At 39.2% G+C, this 19,658-nt stretch overlaps 1 protein-coding gene across 1 annotated transcript in view; it reads left to right on the forward strand.

Annotated features, from left to right (window-relative positions):
* Positions 1–612: 612 nt before the first annotated feature.
* si:ch211-113g11.6 (uncharacterized protein LOC559008 homolog) overlaps positions 613–19,658 on the forward strand; it is a 45,059-nt gene continuing 26,013 nt past the window's right edge. The window contains exons 1-5 of the mRNA XM_023274911.3: positions 613–983; positions 7,226–7,365; positions 11,134–11,196; positions 15,693–15,788; positions 16,117–16,222. Of these exons, the coding sequence (XP_023130679.1) occupies positions 905–983; positions 7,226–7,365; positions 11,134–11,196; positions 15,693–15,788; positions 16,117–16,222 (484 nt within the window). The 5' untranslated portion in view covers positions 613–904. The remainder of the gene's footprint in view (positions 984–7,225; positions 7,366–11,133; positions 11,197–15,692; positions 15,789–16,116; positions 16,223–19,658) is intronic.

Below are 19,658 nucleotides of genomic sequence, written 5' to 3' on the forward strand. Positions count from 1 at the left end.
ATGCCTCTTCTGTGTTCATCAGTACAGTCTCCTGCTGATTTCCCCCCCTGCAAGGAGCTCACTGCTCATAGAAATGACTCACAGAAGCCCAGATGATGCTTTGGATGGCGCCTACGGGGAGCAATTTCGTGAAAAATGACACATCTGTGTGGCTGAGCAGGCTTTCGGCATTTATAGCGGCGCAGTTATTCAAATTTGAAGTCAATTAACTTCACAAATGCAAGCACAGCAGAGTCAAACTGCTGATTCATTCCTATTCAGACACTGAGGAACTATTGACACATTGATTAGACATTACAGTGGAGGCAGTTTGCTGAGGCAATATCATTATTGGATGCTGGTGTGAGGGCTTGTGTGCAAACATAACATGGCCATGAGAAAAATGGCCTGTAGACTTAAATGTCAGAGAAATTACAAAATGCATTTGACAGATTATGTATAAGGACACTCATAAAAGGTAGGATCTGGAAGAGATGAATTTTAAAAAATAAAGATGTGTGTGTGCTTTTTTTTAATGGTGCAAAAACATTTTTAAAAACCAGCAACAGGTATGACGTGTAATACTACACTAAACTACAAACCAGTGTGCTTCTAGTCATTCTTTTGCAGTCCCACATTTCATCCCTGCGCGCCTGTCGGAAAAGGCTACACTCCCCCCTTCATTTTCTGCCTTTTGTTTCCGAGGTGGAGCCTGATACCCCGACTTTACCAAACTGAACTGCCGGCGGAGCAGACGGACAAGAGAGGACCAGGAGCAGCAGTCGTTGGCACAGCTCTGGGACGCAGCAGCAGATCGGGGAGGGAACATACAAGGCGGCTGCAAGGAGGACGAAGAAGAAGAAGAAGAAGGATTTGGGGGGAAGCGCTTTGCACGGTTTAAAATTCATTTTCATCACGAGAAAAGATGAATTCTTTCATCCTGCTGTCGCTTTTTGCCACGATCATCGCCGGAAAGTCACCTCGGCTGAAATTTATGGTGCACGGTAGGCAGCTGCTGTATTCTCCCTACATTATCTTATTTTTACGCATTTAGAGTCATCCGGCCAGTTATCCGTGTCGTTCAAGGTGTTTTTGTCGTGATCATGTTTGCGTGTTATGTGTGGCAGTGGATGAATGAAGGGGTGAATATTTGAAGAGATGGACGGATGAGTGAATGAATGAGTTCAATCAAAGGGTGAGGCATCCATTTTTTTGTCCACTTCTTCTTATAAATCGTTGTCGTTAGATGCAGGAGGGGGAAAAAAGCTGCACGAATAGTAGATATAAAGCCTGAAATGACGGGTCTGCCTCTGGATTCATCTCTCTAAAACACCGCCCTCCCCCCGCTGACCGAGTAGTAAATTACGCGCTCCACCATTCGGGCCCCGCACACATGTTCACGGGCTGGAACAGGATAAGCAGCTGGAGGAAAACGAATTCTGCAACATACTCTCAGTGTTAACACTAAAAAATGCACTGATTTAATGTTTTCTTTGCTGATTTCTTCACGTGTTTCTATTAATCCCCCGTTTCTGCTTGTGCGCCGGACTGGCAGTGTCCAATCTGGCTAAATTGGCTTAATTTGTGCAACTTGTGGCTTTTCTGTTGGTCTTTTTTTAAACGACAACTTTTGCGTTCGGTTCTTTTTTATCTCAGCTCACTCCAAGCCCCCACTGGGTTCGTCTCTAGGTCACACCAACTCTAATTAGTGACCGTCCCTCCAGATCTTCCCATCTTCAAGGCGCACCGAGAGGATTTAAAAAAAAAAAAAAAAAAAACGCGCTTAAAAGCAACCTCTCCTCTGCCCTGAGGAGGATGAACATGGCGCTTTTTTTACGCACACAGCCAGGCCCGTACCCTTTAAACGCTCATCGAAAAGCCGTCGTTACTGTGAAATATGACTTTTTGGAGGTTGACACAGCCGCTGTAGCCTCCCGCGTCCTTGCGGAGCTGCAATGCGGGACAATAGCAGCTGCTTCACACTGCAGCAAAGGCTCAGAGGAGGAGAGAGGGCTGCTTTACTGTAACACCCGTCGTAAATATGTATTTACATGTGCAGATATACCAATAAAAAGCCCTAGAGAAGAAATGGGAGAGAGGGGGGCAGAGAAAAAGGAGGGGAGAGCGATGAATGGAAAATTCCAAGCCGACTGCTACTATCTATTCCACTCACGTCTTTTTACACCTCACACAGTCCTCTAATGTATTCAGCAATCAATAGAGATGGTGGGCTGTGTTCCAAGTTATCTGTATCTGTATCCCTTCCCTCCCCACCGATGGGAACAGTACAAAACGCGCAAAATGACGGCCCCGGACGTGGATGTCATATCAATCAAACTCGTTGTTATGCAATTCCAGGGTTATCCATTGGTGCCTGTCGTTAGAACACAGACACACACACAGACACAAAGAAGGAAGTACAGGTTGGAGACTGTCCGAGGGGATCCATCAGAGGAACAGCTTCAGCACCTCGGACAGCTCCGAGGGACTGGAACGCTAAAAATGTCCCCATTTGGCCAAAAAAAAAAAAAAAACCCAAAAAACTGCGAGCCAAATGAGGACGTTTGGCAGCTCCTCGTGCCTTCAAGGAATTGTTTGAAGGCTACAACCGGGTCTTAGGATTTAGGTTAAAATTAGGTTTGCTTCGAGGAGTAGGAAGAGACCTGCTGTCATTGCTGAAGAGAATGGGAGTAAATTGGATTGCATTCATTTGGCATAGAGGTTTGACAAGGTCTGAAAGGATGTAGAAACAACTAGTGAGACTAGGTTAGGATAATATACATTAATAAAGATTAGATGTTTCCATGTTTGTTTTATAGCGTTCACCTGCAGACATATAAATTGGGCTGACATTTAGAATTATACATACAATGTAATGCAACAGCACCATAACCTCCTAAATGACCATGAAATTGAACACTTCTGTTAAACAACCTCAAAAAAAAAATGATACTGATCATTATACACTCAATTAAGGTAGATTTTAGAGTCACGTGTTCAGGTGTAGTTACTAAAAATGAAAGTGCTCTGTGTGTGTATTGAAAGAGACTGTCAAATGACAAACAATTCATAGTAAAGCAGCATAATTCACAATTTGTGGCCAGTTTGGGTAAATTTCCACAACTGTGCCTTCAAATTTTTTGATACACCTGATGTGTCACTATTTACACATCCAGCAGTTGCGGATGAACATTATTATTCATTTGTAATAGCATCTCTGTCCACCTGATGAATACAAGTTCAGTATTCACTCTACTTTTTGCCCCAATTTGGTTGCCAACTCTTTAGAAGGGTGAGTGACTCTTGAGCGGCTAAATGCTCCATTATGTTGACCAGCTAGCTGCTCACTTTTGTGTGCTTTTTGGTGCTTGGCAGGTACAGTTAAGTTGGCTTTTCGGGCTTTTTTCTCAGAAAATGGCTCCATTTGGGTGCTGGAGTGCAGACGGCAATGTGAGATAAATTCCATAGAGGCCATGAACCCACAACAGCTTGTTGAAATATGCTAAAAAGCTACACAGCTGAGGTGAGGTGAGACATCTCTCTATGTTATGCAATTTGAGCTATTTATTTATGCCAACTATTGATCAGTGCAGCTTTAATAACAATAATAGCACAACCACTAATAGTCATATTCGCTCATATGCAAATGTGTATTTGTTGAGGAATGGAAATAGCAGGAAAAACTGTGCTTCTTCTTGTTTGTTTAAAGGACTGCATTCGTATTTGGATTAGGTTGTGAATGGTGTGACAGCCTTATGATTGCACACCTTCTTTGGAATTTGCCTGTTTGAGAACGACGTCAAAAGGCAGATATAGGCAAAGGAGCAGAAAAACAAAAGAGCGAGAAAGAGAAAAGACATGGAGGCAATTTCAATGAAACATACTGAGGTTGAATGAATGTCTGAAAGAGAAACAGCAGCTCTGCTCAATTTGACACTTACAGCTGCATCCAAAATAATACATTTTACTGAAGCTCTGCGATCATTCGTGTTGACCTTCTGTCTCAGTTGGACGCCTGAACATGTCAATACAAAGATGGTATCGAACCAAAAGCCTCATAGATTTTCTTGTCATTTTCATAATGGAAGACCTTGAGGTCCATCTACAAAAAAAAAAAAAAAGTTTGCAGTGAAAGATTCTATGTAAGTAAAATGTAACAGCTGCCATATAATCTCCTGGAAAGCCTCAAAAGCTTCATTCTGCTTTGCCTCCATTGCTTTTCTTCTCAATATTCAGAATGCTTTTCAAGTGGAGACTATTCACAGACATAACATCTGTGCTATACTCTTCTTTAATTTGCACATTTCTTAGTGCAATTAGGAATTTGTTTCTTTCAAAGTGGAGCACTAATTTCACTTCAATGATTACACACTCCTCTCAGGGGCAAGAAACTCTCAGATCGTTGATTCTAATGAAGCCTTGTTTTTCAAGAACAAGCTAAAAAACAAAAAATAAGGCTGTTTATCAGAGTTCTTTAAAAGCTGACCTTTTAAAAATTCAAGGTTTTTTGCCCGAGTAGCAATGATTAAATGCCTAAAGAGAAAAACAAGAAATGAAACACAGATACTTGCACAAAAGGAGTGAAACAGAGAACATTTAGGGGATCAGAGTTCACATACAATGTGACATATCAGATGTATTTGTGTGACCCTTTAGAAACTGTGGTTAGACAGAAAAAATGGTAAAATGAGTGTAAATTCGGTTCCTGTTGTGTGTCTCAGCTTTTCTAAAATATGCAAATTAGCAGATCACACAGTCAAGGTTAGTTGGGGAGAAGCTTAGCTTAAGTAGTAAAAATGCCTTGTACAGTTACCTTGTAAACAAAGTGTTATTTATCAAAGCGTATTGTGTTTGTACCTCAATTTTTTGATTGCATGTCCTGCTGAAAACATTAGCATTAGGGACAGACAGATGTGGATTTTTTTGGGGGGGGGGGCTTGTTTTGTTTTGTGATAGCAGAGAACCTGTCATTCACAACTAGGCTTCTTCATTAATAAGGGTGACTATAATTGAATATGTAAAACAGAAATAGGATGTTAAATTAGGTCATTCTAAATCTTTCACTGCTCTGTCACCTTTATTGCCCACTAATCTCAAAGCATTAGTAAGTATTGTTTTGCAGATGCTGTTGCAGGGTGATTTGTGGCTGCCTTCTAACTTAGTCACTAGCGGTTTGCATAGCCTTAGCCACTGTGAGAGAAGCTAATTTTCTGGTTTGTGGCAACAGCTTGTGTTTCTTGCTCAGATTTTGCAGTCTCTGCTTGAGAGACATGGCTGCATCAGACCTGAAGTAGCATGTTTAATTTATCAGCAATCTGACACGCCAATAATCGGTCTATCCTTAAATTGTAAAGACATCTTTATGTAAAACTTGCTTTATATACATCCATATCCAGATATGTTCCTTTTGATGGAGCATTTCTCCCACTGTGAAATAATGTATATTGTGTCACACGCATGTTCATCTAGAAAGTTGGGACAAGTTGTCAAAAATGTTGGACCTCATCTTCAGTCTTAACCTGATCCTATGTAGTCATTTCTGCCATGTGTGGATTTTTAGTAGAGAAAATACACCCATGGGTTAATGTCCAGTAAAACCACCAAACTGTTTGTCAAGTCATGCTTTCAGTGGCTTTTACTACTCAGATTAACCAAACTCAAACTTTTTTTTTTTTTTTTTTTACGGGTTTAAGTGGTGAGATAGTTTCTGCTAAATGGTGTATGAATGCCAGCCAAGTTTATTTCAGATTTTCTTCGAGCATGATGTAAGTCTGTGTAACAAAAGATTAACCTCCTCTCTGTTGTTGAAACCAGGCTGAATCAACAGACACATACTCAGGAGACTGCTCTGCCAAAGCAAATATTAATACAAATCTGCTGGTGTGCTTTGGCAGCAACATAATGTTCCCCTTAAGACTGTCAGAAAGCGAAATTAATGTATATGTTCTTACCCAGGCCATCAGCCATACCAGACTTCCCTGCGCATTTGTCACTTCCTTGTGAGGCTCCGCACAATTAGATTCCCACCAATAAGAGAGGCCGCTGTTTCCATAGAAACTTAGTTGGTTGGCTAGCAACCTGTATCACCACGACTCACCACTTCATCCTGGTTTCTGCTGTCAGACGTTGGTTTTCTATTTTATTTTTTCAGGGATGAGAAGGAAATCTCCTCTCTGAGAAGCCTTAACAGGTTGTTGTTTTGATATCAAGCTTTCGGACTGGAGTTTTCTGAAATCTCTTGGCAAAATAAATGGAGACATCTCCTTCTAGAGCAAAGACTAAGTGTACAATAAAGCACTCATTATCCAACATGGCTGTTTTAAAGGCCTCTTCAAGGTTTTTTGTACATTTTCTGCATGTAGACACATCTTTCAAAGACAAGCTATGGTTTAAAGCTATTTCTAAACACAGGCACAGTTGCAGTGTAGGTAAGTGTGAGTCTGATTGGATGTGTGATTCAGAGATGCTCAAATGTACTTTTGAGCCTTCTGGAGGTGTCCAAAGTGTAGTTTAATGAAGAATCAGTGACAGGATTTGCCCGCATGATTATCTCAGTGATATTTGCGCTCCCACCAGATGCCCTTTTCCTCTAACACCCAGGCCGAGTCTTGCAAAGGCTCTCTGTTCAATGCAGAAGCATACATGGCAGTAATAGTGGATCAAGTGGTTTGATAAATGAAACCAGTTTATAGACAGTACTCCTGAAGCTGTTTCCTATACTGACGGGAGATTAAATGTAGATTAAAAATCAGAAGCTTGGCTCTTTGCCAGCAGGCCTCCAGACTTTGATTCAACCTGCCTGAAGAGCTTAGACTGCTAAATCTGGATCATCTTTTTAAATAATTTTCTGAAGCTCAATCTTTGACCTTGTGTTATTGTATTTGAACTCTACTTTTGGACCAGTTTCCCTTTTTAAAAAAAAAACAAAAAAAAAAACCGTTTTCCTATCATTCGGAAGCAGCTTTCTTCCTTCCTTCCTCTTCTTCTTCATTGTTATTTACTAGTATTTGTAGTCTATCAGTAGCAGGAGTCATGTCACATCATGGAATTCTTGCTGCTGTTGCTTTTCCTCTTGTTTATAGAATTCATCTAACTGAGTTCAGTGCATTTTAATTATTTGAACTCCATCACCACAGGGTATATTTTAATTGGGTAAATAAAAACCTACATTTTAACAATAAAACCAACAATGTACTCAAGCAAAGCTCTCATGTGCCAGCTCATCCCTTTTTATTCTGATCCTTAGAGCCCTCCAGGTTCCACTTCAGCAAACCTGAGAACTACATCAGCATGTACCACCAGGAAGGGAGCGACACAATCTACGTGGGCGGCCGGGCAATGGTGTACGTTTTGACGTTCACTGACAGAGATGTCCGAGACTTTCAGGTAAAGTCTTCTTCTAGCTCATTTCGCTGACTTTTAACCAGATGATCCAGAAGGATGTTTTATGGGATGTAATCTCTTAGGCACAGATAGACGATTTTTTCACGGGAAACCACTCTGAAGAGTAATCACAAAAGACCAGAGTGACAACCAGCTGAATACTGCTAAACCTGCAGGGTAGTTGACTTCAAAACCTACTTTAGCAACCAAGTGTGCAAATGCAGTTTGTACAGAAATCTAGGACGGCTGATGAAATAGGTAGCAGGCACTTGGATTATGCTTACAATGCAAGCCGTTGTGCTCAATTTGGATTTATTTCTAAGAAATAATTTTCTTTGTTTGTCTGTTGTTTGCCTCGATTTCAGTGTGAACTCTTGAAGTCCAAAATTGACCCAAAAGTGTAAAAGAATAGGACTGTCCATGCTCTAAATTGTTCTATGGAAGTAAACATGGTAGTCAGCAAAGTCAACATTTACATGTTTGTATTAATTAAGTGACCCCAGCCAGTGCAGAATTGTGTGAATGTTGATCTGGAGTGATGTAAAAGTCGCATGAATTTTATTATGACTGTAAAGAATGAGATCACAATGCAAAAATAAGCCTTGTGTCCAATTCCTGACCACATATAGAAGTCACCCAAACCTAAATTAAAACTCAAATGAAATCAAATTTCATGCGATTTGTGCAGTTCATATTGTTCTTTAAAAAAAAACAAAAAAAGAAACAATTCTGAGTTTTGCTTGCAGTCTGAACACGTCCTTTGATGTTCTAGAAGTGTATTTGTGAAAGGTTTTGGTCTCATTGATGCATTCAGTTCTGTGATTTACAGCATCTCAGCCCAGTTTTGAAGTGAGCAAAGGTCTAATCAGCTCAAAACACCTGTGTGGATGTGCAGGATCTTTAAATCAAGTCAAGAAACAATTCTGTGGCCCAAAATTACAGGCACAGGTGCCCTTAGGCAAGACATTGAGCTGTGATTACTTAGCAGCTTCTGGGTGTGAATCTGTGGGACTGTGTCAGGGCAGGCCTGCCAATCTACTCTGCAGCAAAAGTTAAATATTTAACTGCTGTTCAACATTTCAGGGAAATTTGCTTATTGGCTTTTCTTTCTCATCAAGCATTAGATGAAAAGATCAATAACAGTCTTTCTCATTTGTAAATTATGGAGCTGGAGCCAGGGAGCAGTTAGCTTAGCTTAGCATTAAGACTGTAAACAAGGGGAAACAGGGAGAGAATGTTTATATATTACAAAATGAATGAATGAAGCCTTGAATTAACAAACTGGACCATAGCCCCATGGTGCAGGTTTTTGCAAATGGTTTTAGTTAAATGCTAATAAACACATAAATGAACTTTCAGTATATTAAACCAGCTTGCTTTTGTTGTGCACAGTACTGTTTGTGTATTATATGAATTGAAAATAAATGAAGTATTAACAACTTATTTTAAAAAATACATCTTCCCTCGTTGCTGTTTTCCATGAGCTAGATGAAAATAACCACAGTTGCCATCTAACCATGAGGACAACATTTTGAGCCAGAGAAGGCACACAGACGTGATGGCCGACCTGCTGCTGACCCAATATAGCAGCCGAGACCCAGTGAAGGCAGTGGAAGTCAGGTCATGCATGCATTAATGAGGCTACACTTCTCCCTGAGAGGGGAGACAACATCATTTACTGAACTAATAACGGCAACACAGGCTCCAGATTACACAGCGTCTGGGCTACAGTCGCACCATCGCTAAAGACTATTTTTCTATACATTAGAATCTATTTACTATTTTACTGATTTGTTGATTCATCTAAATTAGTCATTTTCCTAACATGATGTTTAGATAAGGAACAGTGCATGTTCCAACAAGGCTAACATGCACAAACATACACACTGACACCAGCAAAGTGGAATACATTCAGATTCTAGTCTGAACGTTTTCGCAAACATTTATTCAATGGAAATTCTTAGGTAGCAGGCAGACAGCTTCATGGTTCTATGAGTGTATCTACAACGTCTGAATATATTAAAAAGCTCTCTCTATTAACAAACAGAAAATCTTCCAGAATAGTGGTTACTGCCGAGTGCTCATGTTGCTGTGGTTTCCATTTAAGCCTTGCAGACTTCCTTTTTGTATTGTCATGATTTAAAATACTCCAATACATTCAATGCCTTGGGTTTTTGCAAGATTTTACACTGAACCGTGTCAGAGCCCAGTGCAGTGACCACTTTCTAAAATAGCAGCCCTGAGCAGAGTCTTGCGTACGTCCAGTTCTGCAAAGCTCAGTACTGGAACTGACCCATTTCCTGTAATTATCTCCAAGGTAAATCCAGATTTGTCCCAACCCGTTAATATAACGCCTATGACCTGACCCATATTTTTACATACAGACTATACAGTCACTCACTTTAAAGAGTGTTATTTCACTTACGCATTTGGAACATATAGAAGCACAAACTCAAGTCCTTATTGACTGTATTTGGCACAATCAGTCACTAGCTATGTTGCTACTTAGTATGCTGACAAGTAATTTCCCTACAGTGCAGAACAAAAACATTGTCTGCAGTCCTTGGTTCTCCATTCATAAATCACAAATCCAAAGGAAAAGTCTATTTTCACTTGCTGCAGTCAAGGCTGGGATGGTGAGTACATTTTACACAGTCAGTGCCAGGTCCGGAAACATTTTAGCAAGGTTGTGTCAAAAGCTTTCAAAATAAATTTAAAAAAAAACATCCTGGCAACAGATTTTGGGTGATAATATTAGCTAATTTAGATGCTAAAAATGCTGCACTGCACACTGATTTTCATTTTTGATTTGTCCATATCAAAAAAATATATATGTAGATTTTTTTGTGTGTGTTTTTGCCCACTTGTTGCACAACTTTTTCGCAAGTAGATGCATGAGGATACGCAACCTGCTGCTGGACTCTGAGCCTGAGTGCAGATGACCAATGACTGGAGCCAAGACCAATGTCAATTACATGTTGATTTGAAAATAAAAAAAAAAACATTTGTACAATGCTTAACCATACTAGAAAACATTTAAAAAAACATGTGTCACTTTAAAATATTGATGTCTTATGCACTTTCAGTGTTGACATCTACGGACATTGCTGCCCCCAGCTGCACTGTCAGTCCTGACAAATTTAAGTAGCTCTCTGTCAGAATGAGCTATTTCTAGCACAGGCTGCACTGTGAAGCATAGTAGCAGAAAAAATGCTATTTTAAATTCTTAGAAGCAGCAACAGTAAACACCAGCTCTTAGCGTCAGCCCCACAGAATAAAAGGATTTTTATATTTTTTTTTTATTGGAATTCAACAACTGGAAAAGGGGACATTTATTATTAAAGGGTCAGAAAACTCAATTTTTTCATTTGCAAATGAATGCTTGTTTGCCCAAAGGGCACAGCGCTCAACAGCTTTCTCAAAAGGGCTTTTTTCATCCTGCCTCTTTATCACTTTTTCTATTGCTCTCTCCACTTTAGTGTACTGACAGCAACAAGTTTGTGGCAATTCTTTTAGGAGTTGGTGGAAGAAACTCAGAGAAATGCGAAGGCAGACTGAGTAAAAGCAGAGCTCCAATAACAACTGTAAATGACAAACGATGGAAAAAAAAGACTCTTGAATGCAGTGAACTAGCAGCGTGTTATCTAACAAGGTGGACTGTTACTGTGAGAATGGGGTTTTAAGAACTGCACACAAAGTTCATGTGTTCGTGCTGAAACAGAGCAGTGGTGGAACAATTTGGCACAAACTAAACAGTCCCTCCTCCCACAGATCCCAGTGGCATCCGATCAGACTGCAATTGACACCTGCAAGGCAAAGGCGGCGCCTCTCGAGGTAGAAACTCATCCTCACTGTCAGAGCCTCCATCGCTTCTGCAGCTCTTCCACCATCAGTGCATTATCATCCCCCTGTTCATCATCCCCATCGTCATCATTATCATCCGCACTGAGGTTTGTGCCGCCATGTGTAGTTTTAATTCAATTACTGAGATTAGCTTCATGCTAATTTTGGGGGACGTAAGAGACCGTGATAATAATAATTCAAATAAACAGAAAAAAAACATATAAAGACATAGAGGCTGGTAATTTATGCAGATGAGATAAATTACACAGGAGACAGCTTTACCTCAAAACAACAAATCCAAACATATTACAGTTCAGTGAGCAGTGAATAATTTAATGCGATCCACAGAGAGACAGAGAAAATGGTAGGATGTTATCACAGTATTCAAGACAAAATGAGTGTTAAAACATGAAGATAAAGTTTCAGCAGAGTGTTAAAACAGTCAGAGGTCTAAAGTGCAAGATATGGTGCTGGTTGATATGCTGCTTTGAAAATCTGGACAGAAGAATCGAATATCTTGGCATAGCAAGATCATTTTTTACTGGTTTACATCAATATATGTTTGCTACAGTTGTGATAAAGTTGTATCATCATTACTTAGGTGATGTTAAGGAAGGTTACACTTTTAATACCATGTAATATAAACAAATTATATAATATGAGCCATGAAATCAGACATTTGATCATACTTGAAGACACATATATTATTTTTATGTCAATGCACTCTGTGAGCAGCTTTCACTGGAATGAATGAGGCACCATTTTAGTCCTATTCAAGGATAGACTTGCAATTTTTAAAGTTTAACCTCTCCTATGCTATTTTTTTAATACATTCAAGGATATGTCTTGAGTGAAATAAGCAGTCAGCTGAGCATATCTACTTTGAAATTAAGTCTGAATCCAAAAACATGGACTCAGATTTCTGGGGTTTATCACTGAACAAATTTAAGGAACCAACTGTGTCAAATTGGAGGTCGGGACTTTGTGTTCAGTTATTAATTGTAAGAATCGATTCTGGTTCAAATGTGTATTGAGGAATTGCTGTAATATACAACTTGCCATTGTGTAGCGCAGAGTAGTAGCTAGTGAGCCTTATAGCTGCAGCATGTAGAGAGGAGTAGGGACTAGAGATCTGCGCATTTTAGATGAAGCAACATTGTAGAGCTGCATCTAGGCCATTCTAAAGCAGGAAAGGACTATTTTTATCAGAAAAAGACTAAATATTTAAATTTGATACACAAAGATGAGATTTTAGGGGCTGAATCAACGACCAGAGAGGAACATTAAAACTGGTAGAAGCCGTTGTAGGCTCCTATATGATCTTTGAAGCAGGCTGGGCTCATTCTTCTTGTTCATTATGGAAAATAAATGATCCTTTCATAATGAGCTTTCACAGTAAGATAGATTGGGGACAAAAACTATAGTCATTATTCTCTGACGAAAAATGCAATCCAAAATGTATCTGAACCTAATGAGGGTTTTATGGCTTAGCCTTGGATTCGACCATTTCTGTACTGCCACCCATATCTAAAAGGTAAAACCCACCACAGTTGTGTGTATGTAACTATAAAAAAATAAAAATAAAAAAGTGTGATAGTGCAAAACAAAGAGGGCAGTGTCTTTCCTGCACAGGCAGAGTTCAAGCTCCCAGAGAGTCTGGCAGTGACAGATGGTGGAAAATGAGAAATTCCTGAGTGATGCAGGAAAACCAATGACCCTGTGAAGGGGAATGAAGGACAGGAGGCAACATCTTTCAGAAACATTCAGCCCCGGGGTGTGTGGAAAACATTACCTCTGAAGAGAGGTGGAGATTGGAGGTTAACAGTAAGTGGCGCACCTAATTTAACAGACCGATTGGATGTCTAACTGTCACTACAAGTCCAGAATGTTTTTAGTCTTTCTAATTCAGCATAACTTTATCTCGAGCACACGCTGTCTCTGAAAGCAAGTACACAAATGATAAAAACTGTTTATCTGGAACATAAGTAAATCTTCCTTTAACTCAACTCATATCCATGCGAAATGACCCAATCAGCTCTCACCAGTTTGGGATCCGCATCTGAGCAATTTTCTCAAAATGACTGATTTTACACTTGCAGATCAGTTAACGTACCCAAAGGTTTTTCACTCAGCCTATGGACAGTTGTATAAAATGTTCTGTGGCTCTGGAGGAGGTTTCAATTCTGAGAGAAATACTCACTTCGCCTGAGTAATCCTGGCTTGGGGACTCCAAAACAGGGTGTTAGATAGTAGAGATTTTTAAGTTAGATTACGGGAGCCTCGTGCTTTGATTTGCATCATTTTTTAAAAAAATTTTGTGTGTTGGTCCCAAGCCTACAAATTTAACTGAAATACAATAAATGTGTGCAAGGGCGCTAGTTTAGATTAAGGTGTTGACTGTTTATTTCACTCATGATATGTCCTCTAGTATATATAACATACCACATGGACATATTTTCTTGACAGGTTTTTAACTGTTACAATCTTTTCCAGACCTTAAATCAGTGTTTAGTTTTCTAAATGTAACCATGGCTGAGCATTTCCACTGCAGCACTGATGGTGCTGCATGATAGATTGTGGATAAAATCCATAGTCATTATTCCCTGCCAAAAATGAAATCTATTTATCTAGCTTTTATCTAGGGTTTTATGGATTAGTCTTGAATTTAAGCATTTGTGCACTGCACACATTGAATCCAGTTTGTTATCGCAAAAAAAGAAAGTGATTTAAGAAAACTATCAAATCACAAATCCAGATAAGTCTCTGAAGACAATGTGGAAGTACAGCACTAAATCCGAAACACAGGGCCAGAGCTTGCCACATTTCTGCTTGTGTACTGTGTTTTCACTGCAGTATTGATGGTATCTAGGGTATAAAATTGAAGTGTACCAATGGCTTGAAAACATGAATCGCACAGCCAGGGGTCTCATATGTAACAAACCTAAGGAACCAATAGTGTCAACTTGCAGGGTGAGACCTTTTTTTGTATTGCTCTTCTTCTGAAGACACTTCCGGTTCCAACATATAGCGCTAAATCACTGCAATATTGCAACTTGTCATCGTGTTGGGCAGAGCAGTTTTACAGTGTCTGAGCAGAGTCATAAACTGGTGTGCTCCAGCTGCAGCAATTAGTGAAGGGATGGGAGGATACAGATCTTCACATTCTGGAAGAAGCAGCAGTGTAGAGTTACATGCAAGCTATTTTAAGGCAGGAATGGGTTATATTTATGAAAAGACAAATATAAATATGTCATTTTTATACATGGAGAGTCATTATTGGTTTTATCGATGGTGAGGATAACAGCTTTCAGTGAATTAGGACACAACAATAGTTAAACTCACATAGATACATAACGGCTACTCTACTACCAGCCCGAACACTGAAAGCTGGCATCGGAAACAAACTGTATGGTGCAGAATCTCTAAATAGGGAAGAAATTCCTGTATTTCTCAATACATTGCTGATATTTTCATGAGTTCTTTGGCTGATATTATTGACTAACAGTAACATCTAAAATACTTAATACCAACTTCTGCCAGGTCAAATATGAAACCACTAAAGAAGACATTGGTTTGACTGGTGTGAATATGTTCTACAACAACAAAAATGTGTCTGTTATTCTACCAGATAGAATACAGCAGTAACCCTAACTCTAGCCATTTAAACTCACTCACTTTAACTTTAGTGCTACATTTTAACTTGGAGGACAAACAACTGCTGTCCAAACTATTTCTCTCAAGAACAGAAACTTGCATACATGCAGTAAAAAAGAAAAAGTCAGCCCACACACCCGCCTATCCAACCACCTACACACCCACCTACACACACTTACACAAGCTCTGGCCCTGGTTTGTGAATTTAGTTATGCACCTCCACAGTGTCTCCAGAGACCTATCTGGATTTGGGATTTGATTGCTGTCTTTTCAAAGCACTTTTTGTGAACTTGATTCAATGTGTGTATGACCTAAAGCCACAATTTACTCCTTCAAGTTATACTCTGGATTCATTTCCATCCTCCATCCTGTAACATCTTGGGGATAGCGGTCCGTTTTCTGTACTTAATGAATAAGTGATGCATATGGAGTATTGCAGTGCTGTACTGCAGGTCTAAGCCTCCTGTGTGCTGTCTGCCAAAACTGTTCAGAGCATGGACGCCTTCCAGTTTTCCCCTTTAATCTCTCTTTCTTTGAGCAATCCTCCTTTCCTCTTGTAATCTGTTTTGTGTTGTGCTCCTGCTTTGTTTCTCTATCCCACCTTCCTCTCTTCCTCTGTGTGTTTTTCTGCAGCCCCTTGGTTGTTTTTCTTGTGTTCTTTCTCCCTTTGTGCTGCCTCTTTCTCTCTAATCAGTTTTTGCATACCCTCCTGTTTTTCCTCTCTTTAAATCTTTAATCCTTCTACCAGTCTGCATGCTTTTTTCCTTCTCTGTATCATTTCTGCCTTCGTCCTTCTTCTTGTTGTTTCACTCAGTGTTCCTTTTCTCTAACAGCTGGAGTGTGATAATTTCATCACCGTCATTCAGAAAGTAAATGACACATTCATAGTCTGTGGGACAAACGCTGGGAGCCCCAGGTGCTGGATGCTGGTAAGAGTTTCTTAAGACAAATTCTTTGAAGTATGAGTGTGTTCCACTTTTTTGTAAGCTCTAAGTGCTTCCAACTTGAGTCTGAAGAATCAACTGCAATTAGCATTTATTTATTTGCTAATTTATTTCTTCTGTTGGTTAGATGAAAGCTGGGAGTTATTTGTTGCAGCAGAGGACGTTTTCACTAAGTAATGAATTTGCTCCCCCACAGATAAACTGAAACTGTGTAGAGACAGGAAGATAACAGAGAGTTCTGAGTATAGTACATAAAGACACAGGCTTGGAATGAGGGTGTTTAAGATGTGATGTCTCCCCCTTTTCTCTGCAGGTAAATGACACGGTGCTGACTGACGTCCAGGGTGCAGGGCAAATAGCCTCAGCCTCTGACATCTCACCACCCTACCCTTCCCAGAAGTCTATCACTTTGCCTGCAGGTAAAAGAAAAGTACACCTCAAGAATTACACTAGAGGGAAATTACAAGTCTCCTCTGGAAATGTGTGTTCGACTGAGCAGGGGAAAGAACAAAACCTGTAACATCCTTAACAAAGAGAACTTTCATTGTTGCCAGTGAGCCTGATGAACCTCAGCTGCAGGCAGCATGCAGGCGCACTTAGTTGAGTTAATTGGCTCCCTTGTGAGTCAAAGTGAAGGAGTGATAGTTCAAAGTTTTTGTTATTTTTTTTACTCTTAGATGATATGAAGCAGAGAGAGGCTCTCTTAAGTTAAGAACTGAAAGGATTTGCTTTTCACTCTGCCTTGACAGCAAGAGAAAATAAAATGTTCTCACAAGCCATTAGGATTGGAATACAGTGCTGGTATGTAGCTGTCAACTTGGTAAAAAAGCTCTCCGTGGAGTGCAGGTGTGCTGCCTCACCAAATCAAAAGAACACACACCTGTGGCTATTCAAGAAACACAGCAAGAGTTTCCCAATAAAATGGCAGCGCCAGTTTGTGAAGATGTGTTTGCACTTATTCGAAATAGACAGTAGTTTGAAACAACAGCCTCAAACAAGTTTATGGATCAGTTGAGAAAAGTGTTGGACTTCAACAAAAGGCTCCACACTTTGTTTCCAGTTTCTCACTGAAAGTCTGGGTTGGTTTCTTTTAAGCAGGTTCACAACACAGCCTTCACAAACTATTTCTAGCACAATGGCAAAGCTTTTCTGACATCAATTATAACCCAAACCACATTTCCTTGTTTCCGTTTTGAATAATCACCCTAATGCAAACCGAGATCTATTCCAAACCCCAACAGAAGGATTCTTGTGCCAAAGTCTGGCCAAACCTTTCTCATAACAGCGTTTTTTAAGGAAACAATCTTAAGAATAATTTCTGAGGCAGTGATGTGGAATGGTTGTGACAGACAATGCCCTGCAGAAAACTCTCAAAATGGATTGTTTTGTCATCCAATTTGGTGGCCCAAAAACTGTAATATGTAATTTTGTTTTAATTTTCAGTACATATAATTGAATTGGACAATACCATAGTTATTTTCAAAGGTACTGATTTGCTTCAAATCAGTACTGACCAAAATTGAGCTCAAGTGAAGCCTGTGATTAAAAATGACACCAGTAGACTTTTTGGATGCATATACACAACTGTGCGTGGTTTTCCATTTGTGTGATTGTTGGAATCGTAAATGATGTTATGACCGATCACCAACAGCGATACTGAGAAAATAATGATTATTTAAGAAAGCAATGAATAAGGAAACTGCGGGGTAATCAGGCATGAAATTATGTTTTTTGATTGAAGTCTCATTTAGTCAAATTTTGTGAGAGTGTCACCATTTCAAAAGTATTACCATTTTTTTTCTAAAGCTGTCACTTTGTCACATAACTTATTTTGGAACAAAGCCACCTTCAAGTGCTTTATATTTCCTTTTTCTTTGTGTCAGAAGCAGCAGAGCGACACTTGGCTCCCTGGAGCAATCTTTCTCTCATTATCACCCTCTATTCATATCATGCAAATGAGTAAAACCTTTTATCTCAAGTACCTTGCAATACTTTAAAGAGTCAATCCTCTACAAGTTAGATGCATCAGCAGATTTTAAAAGTCATGTAGTACTTTGCTGGAGCATATGGACTCTATGTTGAACAAGATCTCCAATGGTGCCTACTCTTACAGAGAATAGGGCTCCATGCTAATTGGTCAACATCTGCTATGGAAAACATACTAACAAGATGTTTTTCTTGTATTTAGTGAGTGATGAGTTTGCATTTCTATTTTAGGTTTGTAACTCACAAACATGTCCAAAGAATCTAACTTTTTCATCAAAAATCAATGTACATTGTAGCCTGAACTTATAGCACAATGCAGGGAGCCTCACTTTATTCGGGTAAATTAATGAATAATGCAGTTCACAACCAACCAAAAACCAAGTTTAAAGCACTATTGTAAAGTCACATCACCAATTTGCCCCATGGAGCTTTACAATCCATACAGCACATGACACCCTCTATCCTTAGGTCCAAGATCTAGAAAAGGAAAAGTTCATCCCTCTTATTATCCGCAACTGCCACCCAACCAATAACTTCACAGGAAGAAAAACAAAACAACACTGGAATATAATGACAATGGCAACTGGTCAGGCAGTTGTGTGAAAAGATTCTTGCGCCTTACCAGGTTATATATGTAATTTGTCAAGTGTAACATCATGAGGAGGTCACGCCAATCAGTGTGCCAAGCAACAATCACCACCTGCCATTGTGCATTCATAAGAAGAAAAAATAACTAAATCATGGAAAACATTGCTAAAATGGAAATGTGCAAAAATAACTGCACAACCAGACTTAAGAAGTGTTCAAGCAGGCATTTTTGCAGTCTTGAAGTGGTCTCAAAGTGTTTATTGTGGTGAGGTGTAGTACATATCAACTATAACCACATCATGACTTGACCTTTCGAACCGTGTTAGCTGCTACTCCGTGACAAATTGTCCATGATAAACATTAATCTTGTATTTAGATCAAATTTAATCATATTTTAATCACACACAGGAGTTCTACATTCATTTCCACACCTATTAATCTTGTTTGAAGTACTCAATAATGAATCTTTGCATAGATAAACTAACATCTAGATATGTTAATATCTATGCAATGCAATTAATGGAATGACGTGAACATCCTATCACAAGAGACAATGGAACTGGACCATTGTAATTAAGTTTGTAACATAACCTATATGCGCATACAAAAGTAGCAACATTTTGAATAGAGGTCTTTTGAAAAGTGATATCTTTACCAATTTCTTCTCCCATTTTCACATTCCTGTGTCTCATTTTAATAAGTCACGAAGTTCCGGTTGTTTCATAACACAGGCCCACCGCATATCGACCAGAAACAGAACTTGCCCTTTCCGATGATACTAGTTGCTTCTCTACGTGCCCAAACAGTTGTCTGGTTTTGACATTTCTGTATCGTCTCCAAGATAGGGCTGACATTACATCCCACTTAGTTTGAAAAACAAACACAAAATAATGGATTGGCTTTGCGTTGCAAAAATTCAAAAAAGTGGAGAAAAGCCTAGAGCTGGTCACCTGTGTTAGAGAACTATGAAAAGAACATTTTGTGGTGAGATAAATGTAAAAACATTGAATTGTTTTTATTAAAAAATATTTTCCCTTTGACATGAAGGGTAATATGAAAAAAAAAATCTGCACATATTTTTTAGATCAAATGATGAAAGATCACATTAGTCTCGATTGGAAAAAAAAAAACAAAAAAACAACATGATATAGCATCTATGCCCAAGCCCTCATAATGACCAAGATAGGAATTAAAAAGCAAAGGCAGTAAAATTACTCTGGGCTTATAGAATAAAGCAGGGTCATATATCTATGTATATGTTCCACAGGTTTGGTTAACTTC

This window comes from Amphiprion ocellaris, chromosome 9, assembly GCF_022539595.1.
Source record: "Amphiprion ocellaris isolate individual 3 ecotype Okinawa chromosome 9, ASM2253959v1, whole genome shotgun sequence".
In the NCBI taxonomy this organism is placed as follows: domain Eukaryota; kingdom Metazoa; phylum Chordata; class Actinopteri; family Pomacentridae; genus Amphiprion; species Amphiprion ocellaris.